This window comes from Mesoplodon bidens, assembly GCF_964165515.1.
Source record: "Mesoplodon bidens genome assembly, chromosome: 15".
In the NCBI taxonomy this organism is placed as follows: domain Eukaryota; kingdom Metazoa; phylum Chordata; class Mammalia; order Artiodactyla; family Ziphiidae; genus Mesoplodon; species Mesoplodon bidens.
Genome location: NC_138171.1, coordinates 44110198 through 44134443, shown reverse-complemented (window position 1 = coordinate 44134443; position 24246 = coordinate 44110198). Strand labels below are relative to the sequence as shown.

The window sequence follows — 24246 nt, the reverse complement described above, 5'->3', positions numbered from 1 at the left end:
AGGGTGCCCTGTGGCAAGAGTGGGGGGGGGCGGAGAGGTGGAGGCTGGGCTGGTCTCTGTTGCTGGAATGGGCCGGGAGGGAGGAGGAGCAAGCGGAAGGGGACGGTGTGTCGCTGGCCCAGGAGCCTGTAGAAGACGGCCTCCGGTGGCCGGTTTGGGTGGCCTGGGACCGTGGCTGCAGGTAGGCAGTGGTGATGCCAGGGCCCAGGGGTCCCTTCCCCCAGTCCCAGCCCTTTTCGCCTTCCTCTACCCTGCCTCCCCAGCTCCCTGCCAACCACCCTTCGTTTTCTGGTTTTCTGTCCCAGAACCTCTCCCTCCACCTCAAACCCTGACCCCTTCCTGCAGGCCAAGCCCTCCCCCTTATCTCGGTAACTGCAGCCGGCAGGGTCAAAGGGCAGGTAGCCTGGCCACTGCACCGACAGCTACAGCCTCCAGAAACAGCTCTGGCCCCAGGGTCACTGCTCCAGGCCACTCAGCCAGGGGCCCCTCCTAGGAGTCACAGGGCCGCTGGTGCTGGGGTAGTTGGTGGCTGACAACCCAGGCGAGCCAGTGTCTCTTTCCCCAGCCAGGTATGGCAGACTCTGCACAAGCCCAGAAGCTGGTGTACCTGGTCACAGGTGGCTGTGGCTTCCTGGGGGAACATGTGGTCCGCATGCTGCTGCAGCAGGAACCCCAGCTCCGTGAGCTGCGCATCTTTGACCTACACCTGGATCCCTGGCTGGAGGAGTTGAAGACAGGTGACTGGTGGGGATGGGGTGGGGGTGGGGGTGGGGGTGGGGGAGGGCGTGGACTCCCTTCCTTGTGGAAAAGATGATGCCTGTTATGTTCTCCAGTGCGAATGGATAGGATGAATGAGTCACACTGGGAAAGTGTGGCTCCAAGGGTGTGGGCCGAACCCAGCAGCTGGCTGACGGCCTCAGCTCTGACATTGCCTCTGGCTGCCCCTACCCACTCCCAGGGCCCGTGCAGGTGACTGCCATCCAGGGGGACGTGACCCAGGCCCACGAGGTGGCAGCAGCTGTGGCCGGAGCCCACGTGGTCATCCACACGGCTGGGCTGGTAGACGTGTTTGGGAAAACCAGTCCTGAGACCATCCATGAGGTCAACGTGCAGGGTGAGATGCTCCCTACCTGTTCTGACAATGTCCTCAATACTCCCAGGCACATGGCCTGATCTTGGCTGCTTGTTTCCTGCCCCCCTCTTTGACCTTGACCTCTGTGATTCTCCTGTGACAGTCTGTCCTGTGGACACTTCTGCCTCTGTCATGGCAGGCCGGCCCTCACTGACCTGCTGTGGTTCTCCCTGGGCCTGGGGAAAGAAGGCACGTGTCCTCATCCAGCTTTGGGATGGGGAGGGGAAAGACGCAGAGGGGGAGGAAGCTTCAGCTTGGATACACCCCTGCCTTCCCCCAGGCACGCGGAATGTGATTGAGGCTTGTGTGCAGACTGGAACACGCTTCCTGGTCTACACAAGCAGCATGGAAGTTGTGGGTCCCAACATCAAAGGCCAGCCCTTTTACAGGTGAGCTGAGGTTCCCCCAATACTTCAAGGGCCCCATCTTCCCTCAGCATTAAGAATCTTCCCTCTCCCCCAACTAGGGGCAATGAGAATACCCCGTACGAAGCAGTACACAGACACCCCTATCCTTGCAGCAAGGCCCTAGCTGAGCAGCTCGTCCTGGAAGCCAATGGGAGGAAGGTGAGACTGGAGAAGATGAGATGTAGGAGACAGGGGTGGAAAGGGCTGCCAGGCAGAGGCAGATCCAGGGCCTGTGGGCTCCTTTTCTTTCTTTTCCCCTTTTGGCCGCACTGCACGGCATGCGGGATCTTAGTTCCCCCACCAGGGAATCGAACCCCAGCCCCCTGCGGTGGAAGGGCAGAGTCTTAACCACTGGACCACCAGGGCAGCCCCTGGTTTTTTTGTTCGTTTCTTACTGTGGGCTCCTTGGCATCCTGCCCTGGATTCCTTCCATCTCCAGCTTGAGGAGATCAGGGCAGAGGGCAAACCACCGGGTCCTAGGTCTTAGCAGTGCCTGCCTTTTGCCCCCAGGTCCTCGGGGGGTTGCCCCTCGTGACATGTGCCCTGCGTCCCACCGGTATCTACGGCGAAGGCCACCAGATCATGAGGGACTTCTACTACCAGGGCCTGCGCCTGGGGGGTCGGCTCTTCCGGGCCATTCCAGCCTCTGTGGAGCATGGCCGGGTCTACGTGGGTGAGGCCTGGGCTAGGCGTTGGGGGAGGCTAAAAAAACAGGGCAGGATCCACATGGTTCTGGGGTGAGGGGTTGTTCTATACTCTGGCTAAAAAAGTATGGTCTATACATGGGCCAGAGCAGACTATGATATGTGGGCATCGTCTGCAGGGGCCACAGACAAAACAGTGTCCATGCCAGTTGGGAAGGCTGAGATCAATACCGTGTCATAGGCTGAGGAAAGGGTTGCAGTTTTGTGAGCAGCATCTTCCCAGGAGAGGAGAGGGGGAGCATCTACCCAGGACTAACAGAAGAAGGAATAGCATCCATATAGGCTGGCCTGGGAGAGTAAATGGCTACGGGAGCCTGGGAGAAAGCAGCCTTCAGCAGGGCCATAGTTATGTGGGCAGCATCTACGTGGGCCCAAGGATGGGGTGGCTTGTCCATGCCCTGGCCCAGAACAGAGCAGTATCTACATGGTTGCAAGGGCACTCAAGGACATATCTGCCCCCGGTTCTCTCCTCGGCACCCCCTCTCCCCCGCCACCTACAGGTAATGTGGCCTGGATGCACGTGCTGGTGGCCCGGGAGCTAGAGCACCGAGCTGCACTCATGGGTGGCCAGGTGTACTTCTGCTATGACAACTCACCCTACAAGAGCTATGAGGACTTCAACATGGAGGTCCTGGGCCCCTGTGGACTCCGGCTGGTGGGCACCCGCCCACTGTTGCCCTACTGGCTGCTGGTGTTTCTGGCTGCCCTCAATGTCCTGCTGCAGTGGCTGCTGCGGCCGCTGCTGCTCTATGCTCCCCTGCTCAACCCCTACACGCTGGCTATGGCCAACACTACCTTCACCGTCAGCACCGACAAGGCCCGGCGCCATTTTGGCTATGAGCCCCTGTTCTCCTGGGAGGAGAGCAGGACCCGCACCATCCGCTGGGTGCAGGCCATGGAGGGCTCAGCCCAGTGATGGTGGAGCTGGGCCTGGAGGCCAGCGTGGCACAGCCATCCAGGTCCAGAGCCCTCAGAGCCTGGGGGGAGGGGGGGGAAGGCTGCATTCTAGAGCCGGAGGAGGGGTCTGGTGCCAGACTGGCTGTCCTAGAGCTCCCCACATTGTAATTCATGAGCCTTGAGCCTGTGTCCTAATACCCCTCAGTTCTAGGGCAGGGTTTTGGAGCAAGTGTGTCTTCACCCTCAACCCAGGCCTGACGGCTGGTTGGCGAGGGTCTGATTCCCCTGACGTTCTCCACGGTCCCATCCCATTTCTGGCTTTTCAAGCAGGAAGTGGGTAGAAGTTCCATAGGGCCTCATGCTGGACCTCGGATATCCAGGTGTGATCCTCAGACCCGGATTCAGAGTGAAGATGCTTTCTGGCTCCTCCCACCACCTTTGTCCCTCCTTGGGGGTCATAGTCACATTATTTTAAAACATTTATTACCCTTGGACACTTATCTTTTAATTCCCTTCAACGAAGCCTGAGGAAATCTGTGTATTTTCACCTCTTGCCACCCCTCTACCCAAATCAGTTCCTGCAACACTGTTTAATCTCTGCCTGAGAATGCCCCAGTAATGCTGTACCAGTCCAAGCCCTGGATTAAAACTCCTTCTCTGAGCCCGTGTCCATCCACCTGTCCAGCTCCCACACCCACCTCCCACCATGTCGCCCACTCCCCACGGCGCCCGTCCCGTGTGGGGACAGAAGGAAGTGAGCACACGGCACGCCCGCTGTTGGATTGGTTGCTATTTCTCCCGTCCCACGGGGCCCGACCCGGCCCGGGGTGGGGGTGAGGGGCTCTGGGGACAGGACATGCAGGGCTGGGAGGGGGGCAGAATTTTCCTGTGTTTTATCCATTTGCAACTTGGTCACCAATAGAGAGAAATGGGACTCTGAGGGCTAACAGGAGAGGGTGGCCTGGCTCTGGGCCCCCAGCCAGGCCCCGGGAGTCCTGTTCCCTCTGGGGAGGAGAGGGAAAGAGCTCTAGAAACCAACGGAGAAACAGAAGGGGCAGGGGCTCATGTCAGCAAACACGGCTATATCACGTGACACGCCAGCGACACAGAAACGCCAACGCACACGGCTGCACAGCAGGCGGGGGTGGGGGAGGAGGGAGCCGGGGGCCACCCATCTTGTCCTCTGCGGGGCAGGCTGGGGGTGGGGCAGGGTGAATGCATAGAACACATCATATACGCACGCTCGAGGCGTGGCAAGAGCGTGCATCAACCCACAGGCACATGGGACGGACACGCAGTGTGCTTCGTGAGAGGCAGGGGGAGGGAGAAAGGGGGAGGGGAAGCAGCGAGCCCTGGCCAGGTCCGGGACCACCCACGGGGCACACAGGGGCTTGATGGTTGTAGGTGCTTGGCGGGCGGGCAGCACACACTTGTCTGAGAACATGCAAAAGACACCAGCCCCCAGACAACATTCCAGGACACATACAGACACGGCAGCCAACAAGCAAACACATCATGTGATGTGTGGGACTTAGAGAAGCTGGGGCAGAACAGACCCTCAGGGATGCTCTGGTCCATCTGAGGCCCAGAGATGGGCAGCTATGGGCCTAATACCAGTCAAGGAGACAGTCGCATCACTCCAGCCAAGGCTCCACCCTTCTTGTGGCCCCAAGGCTGCTGGAATTCCAGAAATGCCTGGTATGAAAGGGTATCCTGGCTGGACGGCAGTAAGGAAAAAGGCTGGGGTGGGGGGTGCTGGGGCCTGCTCTGACGTCCCCAAAGAAGCCTGAGTGGGAGCAGGAGGGCTGCAGTCAGATACGGGGGCACACTTCCCGTCCTGACAAAGGACACTGTGGGAATGGACAGCCCACCTTGGAGGTTACATACATATATATATATTGGCCACACACAGGCAGGGCCCAGCCAGGTAGGGAAGAGGTTGGCTATCTGAGCTGAGGTGGGAGTGGGGTACTATGTTCCAGAAGGTCACATCTGCACTGTCTCTCTCTCACACATACACGCGTCACATGAAGAGGGACTCCAGGAAACGATCTGCACACACACCAAAGCCCTCCACCCTGTGCACACGGATGTCGGACCCCAAGGCAGGGCGCATTCCTGTACTTGTGTGTTCAATCCTGTATATGTGGGTCCGTGTTCCTGGGCCAGTGGAGTGGGAGGCTTCTAACACTGTCCTTTGCCCACATACCTCCCACCTGCCACCCAACGCACAAACCCACTCATGCATATGTTGTCTACACAGCAAGGGAGGAGCTGGCCTCTTCCTCACCATCAGAAACTCAGGCCCGTGTCCCACCCTCAGTCTCAGTCTGCAGGGGAACAGCTATTGGTGACATTTCAGCAGGAGATGTGTCCAGGGCATGGGCCCCAGGACTTAGCCCACTCCAGTACGTCGGAAATAAACAGTTCCCTAAATCCAAGTTTCCTGAGGCAAAGGCCAGAGCATCAGATGGGGCGGTGGGGACCATCGCTGGCCTCTCTCAGTTCTGAGGTTAGTGCTCAAGAATGTTCTCATTTCTGAGAGCCTGGGGCAGCCCTTGACATTCCAGTGATCGGTAATGTTTCCCATCAATAGCCCTTCCGGGAGGCATTCATGTGCAAACGAGTGCCCGCCTGAACAGGCACCGTGCCAGCGTCAGCATATGCCAGCTCCTGTGTGCATGTGTGTGCCTGGGTGTGGCCTCATCTGCCGTGGCGGGTGGGAGCACACTGAGGTGTCCCAGCTTCCACATGTGCAGGCCTATCTGACCGAGAAAGATAAGCACGTGGGCATGTATGCACAGGGGATCCAACCACGCAGGGCAGGAAGCTGCAGTTGCACAATGTTGATGTAGCAGTGTGTGGCCACACCAGATAGCGGCCAGCAGCTCTGGGGAGAAAGGGAGGGGGCAAATAATCTGGATAGACAAACCTGGATGGGGCACAGGTCCTTGAAGGTAAACGTGTGTGTATAATACACAGGGGGGTAGAAACACACTACGTAGAAATCCTCTACACACACACACACACACACACACACACACACACACTCGCGCAGGCGTACTCTAGATAGCGTAGAAATATAGATTTCTGTGCCCACCCAAAACAGGTGTCCAGTGCAAAATGTGGAGGGCTCTGTCTCAGGAGAAGACCTACTGACACTTCAGGCACATCCTAGACACACACACACACACACACACACGCGTCCCTCACATCACCTATTGGGGGAAATGCACATGGATATACAGGCCAAGCTAGGTTATTGACATGGGTATGCTTCCACTCGCCTCGACTGAACTCCACACACACACACACGTGTTCCCCAGGACACGTCAGCCCCAGGGTGACTAAGCCAGGAGGGTTTGGCTCAACATCACGCTGGGGTGTCTGTCATGGCCTGTGTGTGTATTGTGCCCGGATCCTCTGGGAATGTTAGTGTGAGCCTCTGTACACTCACAACCTGCCCCATCTGTAGCAGACATGGGGGAGGGGGGGTGTCAGTGGAGGAGGTGCTGTTACATTGAATTTAAACACTCAAACACAAAATTCCACGTACGCAAACTGTGTCCACGGATCTGTGGCGTCACACACACACAGACACACACACACACACACCCCTATTCACAGAAGAGTGGGGCTTGATGGCTGCTGTGTCACACTCAGCCACAGTCTACACAACAACCCAGGGGAAGGGGGAAAGCTCAGACAACACACAGACTTGAGGTGGGGGCCAGAAAGGGCGATTTGGTGCTTCTACACACATCTACACACGTACACACACACACGCTGGGGAGTCCACACGTCTCGAGCATGTGCCGGCGGCATGCATGTTGGTGTGCACGTGTAATCACGCCTGCTGCTATCTACGTGCGGGGCGGGGGGTGGTCCATGGCGGGGGGAGGTCCAGGGACTCCAGGGTCTGACGGGCGGTAAAGGTTGCGGGTGCTGCCCGGGTCTGTCTTGGGGGTGAGCCTGGAGCAGGGGATGGAGCGAAGGGGTGGTGGGGGTATTGCTCCCGATGTGGTGGGGAAGGGTCTGGGAGGGACAGGGGTGGGGGGCCTACAAGCCCAGCGTCCCCCCAATGGATGACGCCAAGACCACCCCCAGCACCACACAGCAAATGATGATCATGATTTTCTTCTGCAGGCAGGAAGGGCGATAGGGAGGGAGGAGACAGAGAGACAGAGAGGTAAAGAGACAGACAAACGACAGACAGATGGGGAGGAGGGTGTGAGGAAAAAGAAGAGGGGAGAGAAAACAGAAAAAGGAAGAGGTCAGAACCAGAGATAAGGCCTCTCGCGGGATTTCATCACTCACCTCAGCCCTGGCCTGAGCCCAGCCCCGCCCGCTTGGCTCCAGCCCACCTGCTCCACAGGCCCGCCTGCCCCGGCTCACCCTCCGGGCCTTGCTCTGATATTTCACAGCTTTCTTGGTGTCAGACACGGCTCGCTCCACGTAGTCCACGGAATGTTCCACGTTGTACTCAATGCGGTCAATCATTTCGCCCTGCAGAGGATACATGCATAGGATGGGGTGGGAGCTGGGCTGGAAGAGGGGATCCCGGGGACCCGGGTGAGGTTCCCCGAGGGCTGTGGCAGAGGCAGTACCTGGCTCTCCACAAGCATGGCCATGTCCACAAACATGTCGTGCAGCTCACGGATGCTGGTTTCCAGTTTGATGATCTCGTTGTGCCTCGTCTCGATTTCATTCAGCGCCTGCTTTGTCATCTGTGAGTCCATTTTGATCTAGGGTGAAAGGGGAGGGGCAAGGGGGAAGAGGGAGGAGAGCTGCAGACCACCCTTCACTCCCGGAAGAGCTTGGATTCTGCAGCCAGAGCGTCTGGGTTCGAATCTGGCTGGCGTTCACTAGTTGTAACCATGGGCAAATTGTTTAACCTCTTCAGGCCTCTGTTTCCCCACCTAGAAAATGCAGATACCTCACACCTCACAAGGTTGTGTGAAGATTAAGTGAATGACTATGTGCGTATCAATTAGAATAGTACCTGGCACACAGGAAGCACTAAAGAGACATTTGTTAAATTACAAGAAGGAAAACTTGCCCTGAGCCCGCCATCTCAGCCCAGGGCTGTCTCTATCACACACACCAGGGAGGCCCTGGGAAGGGAGACAGGGGTCCTGGACCCCTCTCAGGATTGGGGGCCACCATCTGGTCAAAGGCAGACAGGATAATGGAAGGGGGACACAGCAGAGAGTGGCAAGCAGAAAAGGAGGCCCAGATGAGAAGGCAGTGTGCCCTGGAGCCCCCATGATATGGGCCGGGGGAGAAATAATAAGGAAATGCTCTGCAGCCCTCAAGAGTCAGTGGGAGAGAGACTCTAACCCATAGTCAGATATACCTCCTCCCCACGGAAGCCAGATCACTCACTTTCCAAACCACTCACTGTTTTTAGACCACATCCAGACACTCTTCTGCTCTAAAGCCCTCCAAGACTCCCCACCATCCACAGGCTACACACCTTTACCTTAGCAGTCAAGGCCCCATCTCCCTTTCTGTCCTCATCTCCCCAAATCCTAAGAACCCAAATCATCCAATGGCTCTTTGGCAAGTGGTCCACTCGCCCTGTTTTTGTTCAGTCTGTCCCCTTTGTCTGGAATGTCCTTTGCCCATCTCCCCGTGTCCAAATGCTCCCTGTCTCTTAAGGCACACAACTCAATGCCACCTCCCCCAGGAAGCCTTTCCCGACCCTAGAAGTTAACTACTACCTTAGGGCCTGTCTACATCTGGCTCAGCCCTCAGGCAAGGTACCGACCACCCCTGCATCGTAATGATGGTGGGTTAACTGACAGGGATCAGCTCTATCCCCTTAGAACCACTCACCAGGTTTCCCTCCATTCTCAGACAGACTGACAGCCTGGGCAGAGCTGCTTGGGAGGGCTCCGGGCTAACTGGCCCATTATCAAGTTGCTCAAAGCTAATTTAACAAAGATCAATTCTCTAAATAGCAATTTGCTGAAAACTGCTAGACAGTCACTGAACGTACTTTAATGCTGGTCTAGAAACCTAAACCAGAGTCATTCTGCCACCAGAAGCTGAAAGGGAGACAGAACCTGTCAGCCAGGGCAAAAGTCAAGAAAGAGAAAGAAGAACTACAGTTGGGGAAAGCCCATCTCTTTCACATATAAGATGACAAGCGCAGGGCAGTGTGTAAAACTTCAGCAAAACTAAAACTGATTTTTTAGAAAACCTTCAAAATGTAGGCAAATTAGTCATTTGGTGAAATGACCCGCATCACTAGGGAGAAGTGTATCTTAGCACTGAAGAGTCCTGACTGCGGATTCAGATCCTTGCTCTGCCTGTAGCTGTGTGACCTCAGCAAGCCATTTAACCTTTTTGGATCAGATTACCTCATCTGTGAAACACGACTCCCTCAGAGGCTTGTGGTGAGGATTAAAGGAGTTTAGCAGGTAAATGAAAATAGTTCAGTGCTTAGAACGGTGCCTGGCACCTCACTGTTTGCCATTTTTATGAGGATACTTCCTGCTCTGCCCCCATGGAATTCCCCAGTTCCAGGTTCAGACTTCCCGATGCTTGTTATTTCAGGGCGGACTTAGGACCTTGAGTTCAGCCTACGCTTCGGAAGGAAAGGCGAATGCTTCCCCAAAACAGACCCCACCCCCACGCGGGGCTCACATCGTCAGTGAAGATGGCCAACTTCCCACTCTCCAGCATGTCTTCCAGTTCTTCGTTGGTCGTGGTCCTTCCAGCTGTGGGGAGAAAGGACTCCCTGCTCAGCGACTGGGCCAGCCTGGACGCCTAAGGTGGTGGGATGTGGCAGGGACCCAGGAGCCCACCCTCCCATCCGGCCTCAGGCCAAGAGTCCCCAGGGGCCTGGAAGGAGTATGAGACAGGTCTGGGGAGTTTGCCAGGGGGAGATGTCACACGCACTGATCTCCAGCTGCCTCTGGATCCGGTCCTTGCAGCGGTCCCGGTACTTGGACTGGGTCGCGTTATATTCAGTCATTACCTCCACGAACTTCCGGGAGAGTGTGGAGTGCTGCGGTGGGGGGCACAGACACATCAGGAGGCAGGGAGCAGAGACCGTGGAGGGATGGAGTGGGCGGGAGGGGCTGAGTTAGCCTACGGCCCCTTCTTCAGCTCATGCCACGATCCCAAGCCCTCGCAAGTGCGCAGTCCCATACCCCAGCACCCCCATCCTATGCCCAAGCCAGCCAAGGCCGGGCTAGGGCACTGAGATGTAGCCGGGTTCCGACCTCCGCTGTAGTCCCGCCCCAAGCCCCGCCCCTGCCCAGGCTCCCCCTTGGCCACGCCCCACGCTAGTGCCTGCTCTGGCCCGCCCACGCCCAACAGGCAGGGCTCCAGCCTGGGCCCCTCCCCTGTCCGGTCCAGTGTGGTTTGGTCCCGGGCCCGACCCTGACCGTGCCTGGCCGCTGCCTCCTACCTGGGTCTTGCGGATGCGCAGGTCCGCAGAGGAACGATTCAGCCCCTCCTCCTGTTCAATGCTTTGCTCGATCGCTGCGGGAGAGAGGACACAGTGACGGGAGGGCGGGAGACCCGGTGCATGTGGGGCGGGGGTCTGGGACATATGAAGGGTGGACACCCCGAGGCAGGCCCCCCAGGCCCGTCAACGGATGTCATACCCAGGCAAGGGCAGGCAGTAAAGACTCTAGGGTGGGGAGGCAGGAGGCCAGCGGATAAAGGGACCAATGTTTGAGGGGGCCTGGAAACCAGGTAGGAGGGGATATTGAGGGTCAGTCGGTCACCAGACAGAAGGGGGCTATTTGCTCTGGTGGAAGGATTGCGTCTTGGAAAGTCCCACAGCTGTAACTCCTGCCCAGCCCCCCAGTCCACATCCCCTGTATGGGGGGCGGGAGAACTCTCTGCTTTTTGCAGCCTTAGAAAAGGGTCAGGAACCCACCCTGGGATTTTTCTGGTGGAGGGCAAGCACTTTCAAGTGGGTCAGGTTCTAGTGGCCGCCCTTTCCTTGGAAAATTCTAGGGTAAGTGGATGGATGTTCCAACAGAGAAAATAGCTCCCCCCTGCCTTACAAAGTGATCCCTGTCCCAGGAATCCCCACTTCTAAAGGATGTTCTGGAAAAGCATACAGATTAACTGGGATTACTGCTTCTAGATCATGCACTCCCCACACTTATTCAGATTTTCTAAAAAAGAGCTTGAGGGTAAGATCTACTGTGCTCGGAAAATGCAGCAGGGATGAATCACCAGGCCCTCTCAGACCTGGAAGAGCCTCCAGGCCACTCCCGATAACATTGCTTCTCCGTTCCTGGCAGCGGTGGAGGTACGGTGCTGGATGGCACCCCAACGCTCCCCCGCCAGCGATGGCGGGCCAGTGACTGAGTGACAGCTCTGGCCCAGATCTTTATGGGAAAAGTCCAGAAACACACACCCAGGAATGCTGGAATCTCTGGCCCAGACTGGGACCCTGTTGTCAGACTTGGGGCTGGGGCCAAGCCCAGGAGGAAGGGATCCTTTACAGGGTCTTATTGACTTCTTACAGTAATCCTGGGAGTTCAGTGATAGCAGTCCAGGTTTCAGACTAGAAACTGAGGTTGAAATAGAGAAAATAACTCATTCAAGGTCACACACAATGCCGGAGCTCATGCCACCACAGAGCTGGAGAAAGATGGAGAAGATGATCTCTCTTTTTCTGGAGCTCTGGAGGGTCAGCTCCTCTGAGCCACTGCCACTTTTCCTAGCTTCTTTCTTGGTCTATTCCTGAACTCCTAAACCATACAGCCCTCCTCATGGTCTTAGAAAGAGTGTTAATGTCAGAGCTCAATGGGCTCAAAGAAATTGCTGAGCCCAGGGATTTTTAAACTTGTGTCCCACGGAACCCTGCTTCTGAGAAGGAACCTCAGAGGGGTCTGTTGCTGGGAGTGATGAGGAAGCTAGGCAGGTAGGGCTCTGGGTCTCCCAACCCCAGGTCAGCCAGAACAGCCTGACTTTTATGTGTTGTATGTATTGGAATTTGGGGTAAGATTTCACTTAGGAAAAAAAGATTTTGCTACCCAAAATCAAAAACAAACAACAACAACAAAAACATCTAGCTTTGAAATTGCTTTAGTAGTTCTTACTCTACTGATGAGGAACTGAGGGTAGGGGACTTGTCCAGAATGAGCTGGTGATGGAAGTGGGCTCCCTCTGTCTGGATTTGCAATCAGTGTGCTCCCAGTTTGGATCATTTTGCTTTCTAGCACGCTCTCCTGAGTGCAAAGGGCTTAAAGATCAGCACTGGAGGCTCACATATGGCCTCCTGTTGAGTCCAGGAGGGCACGAAGTCCCTGTCCTCATCTCTCTGGACCAAGGTCATTGTGCCCAGGGCCAGGCATCTGACATGACTCCTTTCCCCCAAAGCCCAGCAATGTGCCTCAAGGTGCTCGGCAAATGTTTTCTGATGCTGAATTACCATGAGCATACAAATTAGCATCATGGTAACACTGCTATTCCCCTGGCACCAGCAGACAAGGAGGTTCCCAACCCACAGTGATTTGGGGGAAGGTGGTTATTACCAGCACCCAAGTCCTTAAATTAGAGTGAATACATGAGCATTTGGCAAGTCCCTCCTGAAAGTTTGCCAGCCCCTGATGTCAGCCACACAGTCCAATCTGTCCTGCGCTAAGGATACCAATTCAGAAGCATTTGCTGAGCCCACCTACTGGGTGCTTAGCGCTATGTCCAGCAACTGTTCTGGAGAAATGAGGCCTTCGTGAAATTAAACCCAGCTGGAAGACTGTATTTTCCTGGTGGACCTTCCTGCTGATGGAACCAGCAGAACTCAGATGCAATTTGGACAGAAAGCCTCCTCTCTGTCATTTCCCTGTCATGTCTGTATCTTTCTCCAAGGCATCTGGAGCAAGTTGGGAAATCTCGGGTTTTATGCTTTCTCAGTGTTTAGGAATCTGGCTCCTGGAAGTCTGTAGACATTCCTCATAGAGAGGCCTGTTTAGTCCAATGGAGGGCAGAGTTTTTTTCCTCCTTAGGCAGGGGATGGCATTCCTCACCTTTCAACTTGGATCGAACCTTGTTGGCCGTCTTCTTGATGTCTGCAGTGAGGTCCTCCAGCTCCTGTTTGGTCTCTGAGGGGAGGGGAGGGGAGGGGGGGGTGAGATGTCTGGGTGGGACCCCAGACGCCTGCCCGCAGCCCCCAGCCACCCGGCAGCAGCACTTACTCTCATCCGGGTTGGGGGCGGCCAGGATGGCACTATGCTGTTTTTTCACTTGTTCCACATCCTCTGAAAGCTTCTCAATGCAGCCCCGGATCTCTTCCACCTGGGGCAGCAAATCGGCTATACCCAGCCAAGTCGTCGGGCCAGACAAAGGGATTCAGGGGGCTCAGTCAGGGTTCAGGGAAACGGGCCAGACCCAGAGGGGTTGGTAAAAGGCCAAGGGGATGGAGGAGTAGAGAGCAGGGTGGGGGCCGGGGGCCGGGGAGAAGGAAGTTGTTGGCTGGGGGCCAGGTTCTGTTACCTGTTCAAAGAACTCATCCATGAAGTGGTCCCGGTCCACATGGACCACCTCCTCCTCATCATCGCTGTCTTTCGCCTGGGAGGCAAAGAAAGGCAGTTTGTGCGCAATCCCGATGCTCCCAGCTCTGGGCTAGGAGCGGGGGTTCTGGGAAGGGTCACATGCAGGGGGCCAGGGCACCAAGCAGTCACAACGAATACTGGGTGTCTTGTGGCACAGAGTCCCGGAGGCCGGGTACCTGACAGCCCAAAGGACACCTTGGAGGGAATTAGCCAAAGGCACCGTTTCAGGGGTGGACGTGGTCCTGTGAGTGCAGTCACCCTGGAGGTGGGTGGCGCTCTGGACAGATGCTTTAACCAACCAGTATGGAAGTATTTCGATATTGTAACAACCAGCTAAATGTCAGCCTTGCAGTAACTGGCTCTGGGCTGCGAGAAGGGGTCTGGAATAGCGTCCCAGGAGCCTGACCCCCCCCTCCACCATCCCCCCAGCCGCTCCTGCCAGGCTTCAATTTGCTCCCTTCTCTTCCCCTCTAGCCTCCAACGCGACCAGCCACGTCCCCTATGCAAGGTCACTTCACTGCCAGTGGCAGGCGCCAAGTTAAGCAAGCAGTCGGCCAGGGGAGGGCTGGATGAGAGACACAGTCAGCACCCCGACCTCCCTCCTCCCACCCACTCTCTTCCCCTCTCCCCGCTCTCCTCCGTGTATTCACTTGCTTTCATCCAGCCTCTTCCAACTTCACACCCACCTACTCTCACTTGCTTGGATTTCCCAGTTGCAACCTGCAGCTGCTCAGCCCTCCACCCCCAGGGCTCAGAGACACAAGGGATTTACCCACCCACACCGCCACTGCTGCCACCAGACAGGCCAGTGACATAGACAGAAGGGCTGACACACAAGGCACACAGAAATAGGCCCACTGACACCCACACAGACCCACAGCAAAGCTGCCTGCCGACATATGTGGACACACAGACGTGCAGCGGCCCCTCTGCCCCCAGGGACATTCGGGAGGGCCCTCTGGGGCTCTTCTCCCAGCCTCTCTGAGCATCCGGTCTGCACACTCACTCAGAGCTGGGAAGGAGGAAAGGGGGTTAGGAAGGGCTCCACAGTGCTCCAAACTCCAGTCTCAAGACTCTGCTCGGGACAGAAGTCTGAGGGCAAAAGCTGAGCCCATCAAGCTTAATTACATCTGGGGCCCTAATCAGCCTCCATGGAAACTTAAAACAGTTCACCCTGGGCTTCCCTGGTGGCGCAGTGGTTGAGAGTCTGCCTGCCGATGCAGGGGACGCGGGTTCGTGCCCCGGTCCGGGAAGATCCCACATGCCGCGGAGTGGCTGGGCCCGTGAGCCATGGCCGCTGAGCCTGCGCGTCCGGAGCCTGTGCTCCGCAACGGGAGAGGCCACAGCGGTGAGAGGCCCGCGTACCGCAAGAAAAAAAAAAAACAGTTCACCCTGATTTCCAGAAAAAACCGAGCCAAAACTCAGACAGAATCTCATGACCAGAGCCTGAATGAAATCAAGATGGGATCCACACAGCGTCTAGCGGGGGGTATTGCCATTTGGGATCTAAAGAGAAGAGAAGAGCTTGCACAGGGCCTTGACAGGGTCCGAGCAGATCGCAGACAGGACCTGACAGAAACCAGACAGCTCGGACCGAACCAGACTCCGCGCAGACAGATCGCAGACAGATCAGATCAAACCTAGACAGGGCCAGATGGGACCTAGATGTGATCTAGACAGCCAAGTGAACTTGGAATCAGAGGGGCCCGACAGCACCCCGAGGAACCATGAGCACAGAGACGTCCAGGTGGACCCTCTCGAAGGTACCCCAGCTTGCCACCCAAGCCCAGCTCAGATGGCCCCCAGGGATCCTCCCCTCGCCATGTTGGGGAATACCTTCAGCACTTCCATTTAAGCTCCAAATATCTCCCAGGAAAGGGAGGCTCTTCTTTCTCTGCCCACCAGTAAGACATGCCAGGCTGCAAGAAAGAGCCCAGACAGGAAGCCAGCTGTTCTAGCCTCCATTTGAGCTGCCCCCAGAAGGAGGGGTGGTACCAGGTGGGGCTTGGGGACCCTGATGAGACTTCTGGCTTCTCAAGCTTCCACCTGACCCGGAATCACACCAACAGACCTTGGCTCCATGAGGCTCTGGGATGCTCGGCTCATCTCTGAGGACCCACAGGCCTCCCATGATGTTCTGTTCTCAAAAAGCCAGTTGCCTCATGAGATTCCCCTTCCCCTAGAGCCAACCTGCAGCTGCTCAGCCCTCCACCCCCCAGGGCTCAGAGACACACAAGGGATTCACCCACCCACGCCGCCACGCCGCCTCTGTCCCTTCTCTGCCTTCAAGCACTTGGCCCTCAGCTTGGCTGCCCACAGGTCATGAGGCCTCTCACTGGCCCAGGTATCTGGGAACTTTCCTGTTCTCTCTTTCCCCTCCCCAGGCTGACTTTAGACTTCCTCAAGTCTCATTTCTCTCCCTCTCTCCTTTGGTTCCCAGGGCCAGATCCCTGATTCTGCCCTGGGGCGTCCCTGGCTGCCTGTTTACTTGCCCTTGAGAGAGGAGGAAAGGTAGAGTGCCCAAGGATGACTTAGTTGGTGTAATAATTACAGACAGCTGACAGCTAAAGTCCTCTCCAGTTAACAGACACTTTTACATCTATAATCTCTTCTGATCCTCACTACCATAGCCCTCGAAAAAAGCTGTCCCCATTTCACAGATGAGGGGAACAGGAGGTCTGAGGGGGAAGAGGAAATGGACTTGCTCAAGGGCACCCAGGCTGAAAGGGGCCAGGAAATCAGAGACATCTAAGACATGCCTCCTCCCGTAGTCCCTCCTTTCTTTCTTTCTTTCTTTTTTTTTTTTTTTCTTTTTGGCCTCACTGTGCAGCATGCGGGATCTTAGTTCCCTGGCCAGGGACAAACCCGTGCCCCCTGCATTGGGAGCGTGGAGTCTTAACCACTGGACCACCAGGAAAGTCCCTCCCATAGTCCCTTCTGAGGCTTGAGACCAGGCTGCCTCCTACTGGCCACTCTGCCACCAGAGATTTCCCTTCTCAGGTCCCCTCCTGACAAGGCACAATCTGGGCGAGGCTCTGCGCCCCGAAAACCTAGCAAAATACTAGCGTGTGATAGCACCTTTGGCCTAGGTCTTGCATTCTTGTTATCTCATTTAAGCTTCATTAAAACTCTGTAAGGACCATTGGTCAACATAACTATAATTGTGGAACACATGTACACAGCATTTGATAACGTGCTGGGCACTGTTCTAAAGCATACTGCATTTATTTATCCATTTCATTCTTACAATAGCTGCCTTTTATAGATAGGGAAACTGAGTCACAGAGAGGCTAACGAGCTTGCCCAGGTCAGCAGCTGGAAGGCCACATGCCTTCTTCCCTCTGAGTTTCAGTCTCTGCATTTGCTGAATGGCGAGAAAGTCCTCCCTAAATGGTGGGCAGAAGGAGCCAGTGAGACGAGGCAGTAAAAATGCCTGATGCTGCCTGAGAGAGTAAGAGCTCAGGGAGGCTTGGCTGTTACCCACTGCCTCTCCCATGTTACAGATGAGGAAACCGCCTCAGAGAGGTTGCCTGACCCTGCCTAAGGCTTCACAGGAAATAAGGCCAGAGGTGGGACCTGAACTGTCCTGGTGCTAAATCTCAGGCTCTTTCCCTTCTGTCTCTCTATTCCTTCCTGGCCCCTAAAGAGTCTGCTCTGCTGTGTCCTCAGTACCACTGAACTCCTGTGGCTGGGACAGAAAACCAGTAAGACGTGCCAGTCTGCAAGGAAGAGCCCAGACAGGAAGCCAGCTGTTGTAGCCTCCATTTGACTTGCTGTGTGACTCTCAGACCCTCTCTGGGCCCCGGCTTATCTGTGAAATGGGTGGGCCCTCCCTGCTCTGAGGTGTGTGTGTTTCATAATGAGCATGGCCTCCATTTCTGGAAGAAGTTGGCCAGCCTAAAAGAAAACAGGCTGAGGGCAAATGAGACTACCTCAGAAAAGATGACCAAATGTGCTCCCATCCACTATATGGACAATTCAAGCCTCAGTTTCCTCCTGTGCGAAATGAAGAAAGAAAGAATCATATATACCCGACAAGCAATTACCATGCGTCGGGCTCTGTTACAAGTGCTTTGCATTTCTCGTTTAATCCTTACAGCCACTCACTCCATGAAGTAGATACTCTTCTTATTCCCATCTGATGGATGAGGCAGAGAGAGATTAAGTAATTTGCCTACAATCATACAGCTGATGGGGTGCTGACACGATGGTGCTGGATTGGAACCCAGGCACACTGCTCTTTACGGATTGCCAGCTCCTCAAGCGCTCAGGAGGATGATATGGGAGACCGTGGAGGCCCTGGGCACCTTCTGGAACCACCTTGACGAGAGGGGGCATCAGATCCATGCCTCTAGCTTCAGTCCTTCCCCATCAGAGACACCGGAGGTCTTCATAGGAGTGTCAGTGGCGGGGAGACAACATAGACAGATGCGTGGATGGAGGGAGCGGGACAACGTGAGCCAGGAAATCAACAGAGACAAACGAGAGGGTGACTAAAACAGAGGTGGAAAGAGACTGGAATTGGGTGATAGAAAAGTCAGAGTGGGGACTTCCCTGGCGGTCCAGTGGTTGGGAATCCACGGTTCCAATGCAGGGGCTGTGGGTTTGATCCCTGGTAGGGAAACTAAGATCCCAGCATGCCACGTGGTGTGGCAAAAAAAAAAAAAAAGTCACAGAGTGTGTGTGTGTGTGTAAACACATATGCATGCCCACACATACAACACACACGTGCTCACACCTGCTTCTCAGGGGCATGAGCATCTTTTGATCTAGAGGCAGCAGCCTCTCTCCACCGCACCCCCTGCTTCTGTCCATCTGTCTCCCTGACCCAGGCCTCTGCTCGCTCCCAGCATCCAGCCCAGTCCTCCCACCCCAACCTCTCTCCTCCTCCTTCCCTGCCTTTCCCGACCGACTCCCTTCCTCACCCTCCCTCTGCCCCACTGAGTCCTTCAGTCATCTGACAAATATCTCTGATAAGTGTCCAGTTCTCTTCTGGGTGCTGCGGAGAATACAATGGTGAACAAGACAGGAAGGGGTCCTGCCTCCAAGGAGCTGACATTCCAGGCGAGGGAGACAGACAATGGAAAATGAACAAGACAATTTCAGATGGTGCTACTTAGCAAGAGGGAGATAAAGCAGGAGGTGTGATAGAGAGAAATGGGCATCAAGGAGGGCCTTTCGGGAGGGGCTTGACATCTGAGCTAAGGCTTGAGGAGTTAACTGCACCACGATCTGGAGGACACAGAATTCAAGGCAGAGGGAACAGTGTCCAGGCAGAGAGAACAGCATTCAGAAGGACCAGCAAGTGCAAAGGCCCTCAAGCGGGGGGAACGTGATGTGTCTGAATGGCAGAAACAAGCCCCACGCAGCTGGGGGATACCAACCCATCACCCAGGGTTCTCCTGGTCTGTGCCCGCTCTCCTCAAACACGAGGCGGCCCTTTCCTTCTGCTATGTCAGGTCTGCATTTCTAAAGCGCCTATTGTGCCTATCCCATACCTGAGGGCTACACCTGGGACCCAGTCCCTGCCCTCAGGGTGTATGACTTGTCCTAGAACAGCCTCGTTTCCACCCAACCTCAAATTCCAGCCTCCCTCACCTCAGGCCTCCCCCCACCCACTTCCCAGTCTCCCATCCACCCCCACCCCCGCCTTCCCACTCCACAGCTGCTTCTCAGGCTCCGGCCCACAGCGGGTCCCCTTGCGGCTTCTCTCTCCCCGCAACCTTCCTCTCCACCTTACTTGCTCCCTTGCTCTCCTCTTCAGCCCCATCCCTGGACCCATTTATTGGACCCTGGGACACCCATCCAGCCAACTGACTCCCCATCGCAGCCTCCACTCCAGCCCAGTGCCTCCCAGTTGCCAACCAAAGGTGCCTGGTGAACTGAAAACAGAAAACCCTGGTTCAACGCTGGCTCCACCATTAACAACTGTATGACCTTGGGCAAGTCAGGTTACCGCCGTGGCCCTCAATTTACTCCAATAAATTAGGGGTCCCATCTTACCCATCTCAGGGGGCTGATGTGAGACTCAAGAAAAATAAATGAGTCAGCTGTGGAATAACAAACACTCATGGAGCAATGCTGAGCACCAGGCCTCCTTCTAGGTGCTTCCAGCATAATTTCAATCCTCAGGACAGCCGTCTGAAGCAGGTCCCGTATTACTCCCAATTCACACATGAAGAAAGTGAGGACCAGAGAGGTTAAGCAACTTACCCAAGGTCACACAGGAAGTAGCAAAGCTAGGATTTGAACCCAGACAGTCTGACTCCCAAATCTGTGCCCTTGACAGCTATGTGATGAACAGATGTGAAAACCCCTCAGGAACTCAAAGTACTGTTGGAAAAAGACAATCAGGCCCCCTGGGCTGACATCCCCGCCCATCACTGCCTTTCCATCCCTCTCAGCTTCTCAGAGACCCCTTTCCCAGGCTTCCCATACCCTGCCCAGTCTCTCCTGCCTCCCAGCCTCCTCATTCTCAACTCTGGCGGGGAGACCCCCATACTCCCTGTATCTGGAAGTTTTTTTTCCGCCCCACACATGCCCTCCCAAATCTCCAGTTTCCCTGAGCCGTGACTAACACCAGAGCCATCAGCATTCACTCAGCCCCCTCTGCCCCTCCACCCCACCTCCCACCTCCCCCATCTGCTGCCCCCAGCAGCCCCAGCAGACAGGATTCCTCCCCTCTGGGCAGGGGGTCCCTGATCCACTCAGATGAGGACTCCCATCCCCTGCTTTCCCTGCACCCGTCTTCGCCTTTTTCCTCCCCCTCTCTCTAATCACACCACAATTTCACCACCACCTCACCCTGACCCACTTTCCATTTCTTGGGATTTTGGAGTCATGGCAGCAGTGGATCTGGGTTCCAATCTGGACTACTCACTTGCTAGCTGTGTGACCTTGGGCAAGTTTCAACCACTGGACCTCAGTTTCCTTCACTATAAAATGAAGTAGTCTCCCAGTCTCCCTACCTTACCAGGTGAGGGTCTAATGAGATTATGGATGGCAACCTACTTTGGATGAAAACGGGGTCAGAAGGGGAGTTAAGAGCACCAACACTGGAGTCAGCCTGCCTGCTTGCCTTTAATTAGCTGTGTGACTTTGGTCAAGTTACTTAACCTCTCTGGGCCTCAGTTTTCTTATCTATAAAATGGGATAATACTAGTACCAGTCTCCTAGGGTTGCTGTGAGGATCGAAATGAGTTAATATGTATAAAACACTTAGAACAGTGTCTGGCACATGAGTGTTGGTTATTTTTATCACCGTCATTTTCCTGATGTCTAAGCGTATATTCACTCAAAGTTTAATTAAAAAAAATAAACCTTCAAAATTCCCTCCCCCAACCACCAGTTCCTCCTTCCTTCCCACCTGCCAACCCACCTCTCCCAGAGACAACAGTCACTTGCCTCTAAGCCCCTTCCTCTTGTCTTTCTTTTTTTTTTTTTTTTTTTCCTCTTGTCTTTCTGTAAGCAGGTTCCCCACTCCCAAATCCAGGGGGCTCTCCAAAGACAGAGCTTTTTACCCCCAGTATTGAGACTTCTCTTTCAAAGGCTAAAAAAGCAGAGACGCATATCAACTTGGCAGACGGGAAACCCAGATTCCTGTCTGATGGTCCCAGCCACTTGCTTGGTGACCTTGGGCAAGTTCCTGCCCATTGCTGAACCTCAATCTCCTCATCTGTCAAATGGGATAACAACCCCGGGGTAATAACCAATAGGCTCCTGGTGAAGTGTGTCAGGCTACATCAGTTGGGTCTAGTAGTTTATTAACATAACCCCACAGCAGGCTGTCAGCTCTGCCTCCTCGGGGCCCCAGGTCATTTCTACAGCCCTCCACCCCACTGCATCCCCCCAGGCCCAGAAGCCACTCTTATCAAGCCCCCACTCCCCAGCCCCTCCAAATGGCGGCCTTCACTGCAGACACCAGTGCCACCCTCCTCCTCTGTCACCCAAACACAACTAACTGCCTGGCCTGACTCCTGGAGCTGGGCCTCTTCAGGCCTGCAGACCAGAGGCCCACGTCAGCCCGCCCCTGGCAGTTTAGGATGCCCCAGTTCTCCCCAGTGGAGCATGATCCCTGTCATACAGCCCAATTCCATGGCCCTGTGCATGGAACCTCCTCCCGGTCTCCCCTGCAACCCCCACTCCCACCTCTGGGGTCACCCTATCTCAGGCCCCAGCCCTCTGGCTATCTCCTGAGGCCACCCCTTCCCTCCTTGTCTCTGAGAGGTGCCTCCTCCCCACAGAGAGCAACACACACACACTTCATTCACTGCCAGGTGCTGGCATCTCAGTCAGTCCCAACGTGTGTCCTTCCCCACAGCAGCCCCCAAGTCTGGGTCTCACTGGGCTCAGCTTGGCCCAGGAACTGCCCACATCCTTCTAATTCAGCAGATCTGCCCAGCGGATGGCAGCACCCTCCGATTCTCTCCCACACTCACTCTTTCCCATCCCAAGATTAGACCCCAGGGTCCTCCTGGGAATGTAGGGTGTCCAGGGCCCCTGAGACCTCTCCTGCCCCCTTGTGTCTTAATGGCCTCCAACCCCTTCTAGCCACTGTCCCTAAAATGCAGGTTCATTGGAGACATCAGGTGCCTTCACATATTGGGGTGCCCCTGCCACCAACCTCCAGTCTCATCATTTGCCCCCACGTCCCAGCACCTCCCCCACTCCACCCCCACGCGCTCCCCAAATACTGGGGTCCCGCCCCCCCATTTTCCCCACCCCCAAGCTCACACTCCGCAGCTCCTGAGTCCGATCCTTCATCCTGCGACGGCTCCTCCTCCTCCTCCTCCTCCTCGTTCTCCTGCCTCTGCTTCTGCTCCCTGCCTCCTGCCTCGGTGCTGGAGTCCTGGGTCTGGGGGCGCCGGCGGGGGGGCGCCGAGGCCGCTGTAGGGGGACCCGCGGGCGGGGGCGGGGTGAGGGGCGGCGGGCTGAGGGCCGGGCAGGGGCAGGGGCAGGGGCCTGGGCCTGGCTCGGCTCTGCCGGGGCTGCGGTGGCGATGCGGCTGCGGCACAGGCTTGGATGGAGGGATGCGGGAGCTGAAGCGCGGGGGAGGGGGGAGGAGGGAGGTAAGGAGGAAGGGAGGGAGGGGGGAACCGGGAGGGGGCGGGGAGCAGGGGGCATGCGCAGCGCCCGGGGCTGGGGGCGCCTGGGGGTTGTAGTCCGGGGAGGGGGACCCAGGAGGGAGGGAGACTGGAGAGGCCTAGAGGGGGTGGGGAAGGGCAGAGCCACAGAAGCAGGGAGAGATGCGGAGAGACAGAGGAGATGTGGCTGGAGGCACAGGGATGCTGCTGTGGGACGGGGGAGACGGTGGAATGGCAGAAAGAAGGGGTAAGGGAATGAATTAAGGGAATAGCCTGGGGAGAGGAGCTGTGGATCCCTTTACAGCAGGAGATATAGATAGATTTTATAGTTTGTGTTTGGGAGTATCTGTGTGAATCTGTGCACGACCACCTCTGGGTGTGTGTCCCTGCGGGAGGCTCTTTGGACACTAGAAATAGCAAGAGTGACCCTCTAGGTGGCTTTTGTGATGCAAGGAATCGGCCAAGCCTGGCTGAGAAGGACATGGGGCTTGTTTTTTTGCACAGCCTTCCCCATTCTAAGTGTGAGAGTCCCCGGACAGTGTGGGTCACAGAGCTCTGCTTGTCTACCTCCAGGGACAGGGTGCTCACCACCTCCGGGGACCTCCTGGCCTATCTTTAGATGGCTCAAAACAAAATTTGTCCTTATTGGGAGGGGAGTTCTGGTCCCCTCGAGGGTCCAAGTACCCTGCCTCCCTCTCCTTAATGCCTGCCTCACCTCTTCCCACCTCCACGTCTTAACGTCACATCAAGTCCTCTACCCCTGCAATGGGGCTTTGGCCTCCAACAGGCCTTGAACCTGCTTCTGCCAAGTTACCCAGTGACCTCCTCTATGCCGAATCCATGGACCACTTGCCAGGCCTCATCCTCCGTGATCGGAGGATATACGACACTAATGACCCCTCTCTTCTTGAAATCCTTCCCACCTTGGCTCCTACCTGCCTCCTGCCTCCCATGCCTCCCATGCCTCCCCCTCCAAACTCTGGATGTTGTTTCCCAGCCTCCTTCCAGACCGCCCACCCCCCTTTCTTCCACATCCCTGCAGCAGCAGGGTTTCCGGGGCCCCCTCCCAGTTTCTCTTCTTTTTTTACCCTGTCACCTCCCCAGGTTCAGCCGCGCCTACATGCCTGCAATATCCACATCTATACCTGCAAGCCAGGTCCTGCTCCTCAAGGGCAGTACCTGCTGTATGCCTGAGCACTGAGCTGAGCACCAAGAACAGAGACCAAAGATGCACTCGGAGACGTGTGGATCTATAACTATCGTAAGCGAGGCCAGGGCTTTGACGCTGACCACAAAGACTATGGTGGCCTCGCCTTCCCCCAAAGTGCTCTCCATCAAAGAGGGCATCTCCGTCCACCCAGTCACTCAAAGCACACAGAAAGCTGTCCTTGGCTCCCTCCCCCCTCCAAAGAATGCTACCATGTTCCGAGCATCTGCCAAGTCCCTGATGCTCCACTGAGTAGCCCCCATAATCCTTCCAACCTCAGGACAGCTACT

At 55.9% G+C, this 24246-nt stretch overlaps 2 protein-coding genes across 7 annotated transcripts; one reads left to right on the top strand and one right to left on the bottom strand.

Moving 5' to 3' along the window:
• The first annotated feature begins 75 nt into the window (after window positions 1-75).
• HSD3B7 (hydroxy-delta-5-steroid dehydrogenase, 3 beta- and steroid delta-isomerase 7) lies at window positions 76-3801 on the top strand. Of its 4 annotated transcripts, none has more exons than XM_081257800.1 (7): window positions 76-181; window positions 566-737; window positions 959-1114; window positions 1413-1521; window positions 1653-1698; window positions 2050-2212; window positions 2744-3801. In XM_081257800.1, exons 2-7 carry the CDS (start codon window positions 572-574, stop codon window positions 3157-3159), a joined length of 1056 nt encoding a protein of 351 aa, XP_081113926.1. In that variant the 5' UTR covers window positions 76-181; window positions 566-571; the 3' UTR covers window positions 3160-3801. The 4 variants fall into 4 exon arrangements, with proteins under 4 accessions (XP_081113926.1, XP_081113925.1, XP_081113928.1 ...); XM_081257799.1 differs by having other exon boundaries at window positions 1599-1698; XM_081257801.1 differs by having other exon boundaries at window positions 135-181; window positions 570-737; window positions 1599-1698.
• Window positions 3802-3944: 143 nt separating this feature from the next.
• STX1B (syntaxin 1B) lies at window positions 3945-22429 on the bottom strand (the record flags this gene model as incomplete). 3 transcript variants are annotated; one of them, XM_081257803.1, is made up of 10 exons in its annotated part: window positions 3945-4335; window positions 7536-7646; window positions 7748-7885; window positions 9792-9865; window positions 10047-10155; window positions 10561-10634; window positions 13142-13216; window positions 13310-13409; window positions 13608-13682; window positions 22400-22429. In XM_081257803.1, 10 exons carry the CDS (start codon window positions 22427-22429, stop codon window positions 4168-4170), a joined length of 954 nt encoding a protein of 317 aa, XP_081113929.1. In that variant the 3' UTR covers window positions 3945-4167. The 3 variants fall into 3 exon arrangements, with proteins under 3 accessions (XP_081113929.1, XP_081113930.1, XP_081113931.1); XM_081257804.1 differs by lacking the exon at window positions 3945-4335 and adding an exon at window positions 4879-7280; XM_081257805.1 differs by lacking the exons at window positions 3945-4335; window positions 13142-13216 and adding an exon at window positions 4879-7280.
• Window positions 22430-24246: the final 1817 nt, after the last annotated feature.